The 4,820-nt window shown below is 44.8% G+C and overlaps 1 protein-coding gene across 1 annotated transcript in view; it reads left to right on the forward strand.

Annotated features, from left to right (window-relative positions):
* The window catches only part of allc (allantoicase), a 9,515-nt gene extending 5,295 nt beyond the window's left edge, over positions 1–4,220 (forward strand). Inside the window, exons 4-11 of the mRNA XM_076112188.1 lie at positions 536–655; positions 1,118–1,197; positions 1,891–2,023; positions 2,106–2,261; positions 2,548–2,621; positions 2,859–2,967; positions 3,051–3,169; positions 4,044–4,220. Coding sequence (XP_075968303.1) covers positions 536–655; positions 1,118–1,197; positions 1,891–2,023; positions 2,106–2,261; positions 2,548–2,621; positions 2,859–2,967; positions 3,051–3,169; positions 4,044–4,220 — 968 coding nt within the window. The remainder of the gene's footprint in view (positions 1–535; positions 656–1,117; positions 1,198–1,890; positions 2,024–2,105; positions 2,262–2,547; positions 2,622–2,858; positions 2,968–3,050; positions 3,170–4,043) is intronic.
* The last annotated feature ends 600 nt before the right edge of the window (positions 4,221–4,820 follow it).

Here is a 4,820-nt window from a genome sequence, read left to right on the forward strand (position 1 = left end):
AACTGTATCGCTGTGAATAATGAGTTCAATATACACAATAACATTATAAGAGATTTAATGTTACAGTATGTAGACTATACTGTACACACAATATACAGTACAAATATAATAATACAAAGTACACATCAAACAAAGGAGAATACTGTGATACATCATATATATAGTACTAAGAGTTGTAGTAATTACAGCATTGTTTTACAGTAATATATATCATGTAAATGTGAAATAAATCGATATGAGACTACTTACAGAAACACATCAGATCATTGTGTCTCTTTCTTTGGTCTCTTTAAGAGACGAGACAGCGCTCTCTGGAGGACAAACTGTGTGATGGAGACTCTAAACGTCCTCAAACTCAATCTGTGACACTTACTGATCAGCTGACTCATCAGTAAATACGTCTGCAATGAACTGATATTGATCTTTCTCTTTATTAAATGCAATGTGCCCTCCAGCATCCATGGCCTCTGAGTGCTCGTACATCGATGTATCTGTTCCGTCTGACGTCACTTCTTCTCTCTAACTCTCTGTGGAGGTCATGACTGGAGCATCGTCCAGCTGGGAGTACCAGGACTGATCTACGGCCTCGATGTCGACACGTCCTTCTTCACTGGAAACCACTCGCCCTCCGTCTCCATCCAGGCCGGCTGTCTGGGTACCAGCTCCTCTGATCCTCGTTAGACTAAACTATGAGACTCTCTCTGTTACTTAGTGAGAAAGATAACAAACGCCGGGTCTGTTGGTACCAAAGAAACTTCATTTACATGAAATTAACATTTTACAATGAATTAGTGACTGATTCTATATGTGCACACAGAACAACATGAGTTATTTAGTTTGTTAGACACTTTAAAAGGTGCACAGATAGAGACTCAATAGTCCTCGTCTGTTGTAGAGCTGAATCTTTGGGCTGTGTGAAAGCACACTCTTTGTATTTGCTTTGGTTTAATCTCATGTGTCCACTAGGAAGCAAACCACTGAACGAAAACATGGAAACACAAACAGAAATGACAAGATGGCCGACGCTATACAGTAGTCAGCTAAAACACCTCTAACTGTGACTCAGTATGAGACATATGGGACTGTCCTGAACTAACACTGACCTGTTCTTCACCAGACAAACCGCCCCCCTTCAGCCTGGAGGGAGACCGAACTGGCATGGCCGCCTCCGACTGTCAGCTGGCTGCTGTCGCCAAGGTAACACTGACCTGTGGAGTGTCAACACGTTCTCACTCAAAACTCGTCAAATAGCAACGCCTGTTCAGCGGCTATAAGCTTCCAACTATGACGCTCTACAATCCTCTGTGGAGTCATATGATGCTCTACGTTCCTCTCTAGTCATATGACGCTCTACGTTCCCCTCTAGAGTCATATGACGCTCTACGTTCCCCTCTAGAGTCATATGGTGCTCTACGTTCCCCTCTAGAGTCATATGACGCTCTACATTCCCCTCTAGAGTAATATGACTCTCTACGTTCCCCTCTAGAGTCATATGACCCTCTACGTTCCCCTCTAGTCATATGACGCTCTACGTTCCCCTCTAGAGTCATATGACGCTCTACATTCCCCTCTAGTCATATGATGCTCTACGTTCCCCTCTAGTCATACGACGCTCTACGTTCCCCTCTAGAGTCATATGATGCTCTACGTTCCCCTCTAGAGTCATATGACGCTCTACATTCCCCTCTAGTCATATGATGCTCTATGTTCCCCTCTAGTCATACGACACTCTACGTTCCCCTCTAGAGTCATACGACGCTCTACGTCCTCTCTAGCGTCATACGACGCTCTACGTTCCCCTCTAGAGTCAGTTTTAGACGTGTCATTGACGGCACAATTCATGGCTGACATATGGTTTGATTGACAGCTGTCGTGTGGTTTGATTGACAGCTGGGCTCGGAGGCGTGGCCTGAGCTGGTGTGTGTGTCGGAGCTGGAGCCTGGATACTCAGACTGCTGCCATAACTACTTCAAGGTCAACTTCAACCACAGAGTCACACACCTGCGGCTCAACATGCACCCAGGTACACACACACACATACAAACACACACATAATCAAATAGTAATGCTAATAATAAAACTGTAGTGTGTTCTTATCTCATCAGATGGAGGGATAGCCAGACTGCGGGTGTACGGCGTTGGGCAGAGAGACTGGTCGTCTGTCTCCCCCCACCAGGATGTCGACCTGGTGGCTCTGACCAATGGGGGAGTCTGCCTCGGTTACAGCGACGCCCACTTTGGACATCCGCGCAACATGATTGGTTGGAATCAACACAAATAATTTGTGCATCTAATTTTATGTTTACTGTTGGTAACACTGGAAATTAAGTGTTATTTCTTATTTATGATGTTATGTTAAGTCAGGTTTGATCACTGGGCTTCACCTGCTCTCTGTGGGAGGACTGGTGAACGGGTGAACTGGTGAACCGGTAACACTGGTGACACTGGTGACACTGGTGAACCGGTGACACCGGTGAATGGGTGAACTGGTGACATTGGTGAAATGGTGAACTGGTGAAATGGTAACACTGGTGTGTTGTGTTTCAGGTCCCGGCCGAGCTGCCAACATGGCCGACGGCTGGGAAACGGCCCGCAGACTGGACAGACCCAAAGACCTGAAGGTTTAAACATAAACAGACACTGAAGTGAACATTAACGTGAACATAATTCTGTCACAGAAATCATAAACAGAGCTGTCAGGAAGTAAGAGACAAAATGTTAGAATGATCCTCACTCACTTTCTAAGAAGCATCTTTCTTTCTAAAATCCTTCTTAGTTTTCCCCAAAATGTCCTCGCTGTCGAAACCATCACACATCTGAGCCCTGAATCTTCTTTAAAGTGCCTCCCTGTGCTGCAGGTAGACCAGCGAGGGATCCTGCAGGTCCCCGGTTGGGAGTGGGCGGTGTTTGTTCTCGGTCATCCTGGAGTCATCAGCAGCGTCGAGGTGGACACCAACCACTTCAAAGGTCCACACGCTCCTCATGCTGCTTTCTCTCTGTTCAACCTTTCTTCATGAGCAGAGTACATTTACCTGCGTCTCTCCATCCAGGTAACTTCCCGGACTCTTGCAGGATTGAGGTTTGTTCTTTGACCCCTGAGGAGGAAGCTCAGTGCATCAGCACCAGGTGGAATTCTGGGAAATGGCAGCTCCTTCTCCCCCCTCAGAAAGTACGTAATATCCGTAAGAAAATGAATTTACAGACAGTAGCTCCTCAGATCTCCAGACATGTAACAGAGGGGAGGGGCTCATGGAGAGAGCTCATCTCACTCACACTGTAAAGAAGCTCTGTCGTTTGTCAAGATGGCCGCCAGCCAACCACAACTACTGACAACAAAACTCAGTGACGAGGAGAATAAAGTTTTTTTTATCATTTTTCAAATCAAAATCCACAACTTTGAATTATTAGAGCCCAACACCAAGAATCATAAACTACAGAATGTCTCCAACATAACAATAGCAGTTTGTTAGCAGGTTATAAAAGTGAACACAATAATATGTGTATTTTAAAGACACTTATATATAGTATACTTATAACTAATGTGTTTTATTCATTTTGAGTCATATTTCTTGTTCATGATGGATTTATTATGTTGGATTCTGTTGACTGTTACTCAGTGGTGCATTGTGGGGATTTACTGAACATCTGATAAAACACATCACAGCTGTCAACGATGAGTAGGCATTAATTCAGCATGTGGACGTTTGGATGTAGAATTCTCCTTTTTCACATTTATTGGACGCTGCAATTAATTTAAGAAAGTAATGTTGTCTCTTTTTGACGACAGACGTGTGATAGCGTGAGATCATTTCAGGTAATATTTATATTACGATGTCTTTTAAATAGAAGAAACCTCGAACAGTTCAGCTAAACGTTGTCTGTTGTTTGAGTCAGTTTAGTTTATCAGCTTTCATTAAATACACACATATATATGTATTTATATAGATCGTTGGATATTTGTACTTGTTCAATGAGAGGGAATGCGATCAGCTGATGAAGGTCTGTGTGTTGAGCTACTTCCTGTCTTCCTCACTGCGCTGCAGCTTCGTCCTCATCACAGACATCTCTACAGCGAGCTCGCTCTCAGCTCAGCCGTCAGTCACGTCCGTCTCACCATCAGCCCGGACGGAGGGGTCAGCCGGCTCCGGCTCTTTGGTCGACCCACGGCCGCCATCGCTGCTGCTCCGGCCAATCAGGAGAGAGCGGCATCCAAACTGTGACGCTCCGACCATAGAGAGTCAGAGTTTCTGATCCGTGTTCAGCAGTAGAAATAAAACATAACGTGACCTTAATGCTCCTTAATACTTTTAAACACAAGCTATGAACGCAGATGATAGAAACATCCCATAATGCTGTGCGGCAATGACATCATATGACGTGTTCAGCTCATTGTTTAGTTTAAACATCTCAGAAAACGACAAAGTCAGAGACAAAAGGAGACATTTTGAAAACCATTGTTTGTGACTTTAATTGAAATGAACAGCTGGAAGGATTAAACTCAGCCTGTGTAACCGGTTGTGTATGGACCCAAATGCAACACACAAGATTCCAGGGATCTTTGGCTTTTATTACAAACTTCCCAATACAGCAGGCAGAGTTAATCAGGGTCAGGATCAGAAGGCTGGTGGGTTTACCGGGAGTCAGGTGGGTAGAACCGGGGCAGGCAGGGTCGTAACAGGAGATCAGTCCTGAGATCAGTCTGTGAGAGCGTGCTGGAGAGTCTGGCATAGAAAACAGAAGAACAATCTGGCAAATGTGTCTGTGAGGCAGGAGTCTATAGAGGGGCTGATTACTGATCAGAGGAGGTGAGTGAACAGGTG

The sequence above is a fragment of the Anarhichas minor genome, unplaced genomic scaffold (genome assembly GCF_050575085.1).
Source record: "Anarhichas minor isolate MPS153535 unplaced genomic scaffold, ASM5057508v1 ptg000047l, whole genome shotgun sequence".
Taxonomy (NCBI): domain Eukaryota; kingdom Metazoa; phylum Chordata; class Actinopteri; order Perciformes; family Anarhichadidae; genus Anarhichas; species Anarhichas minor.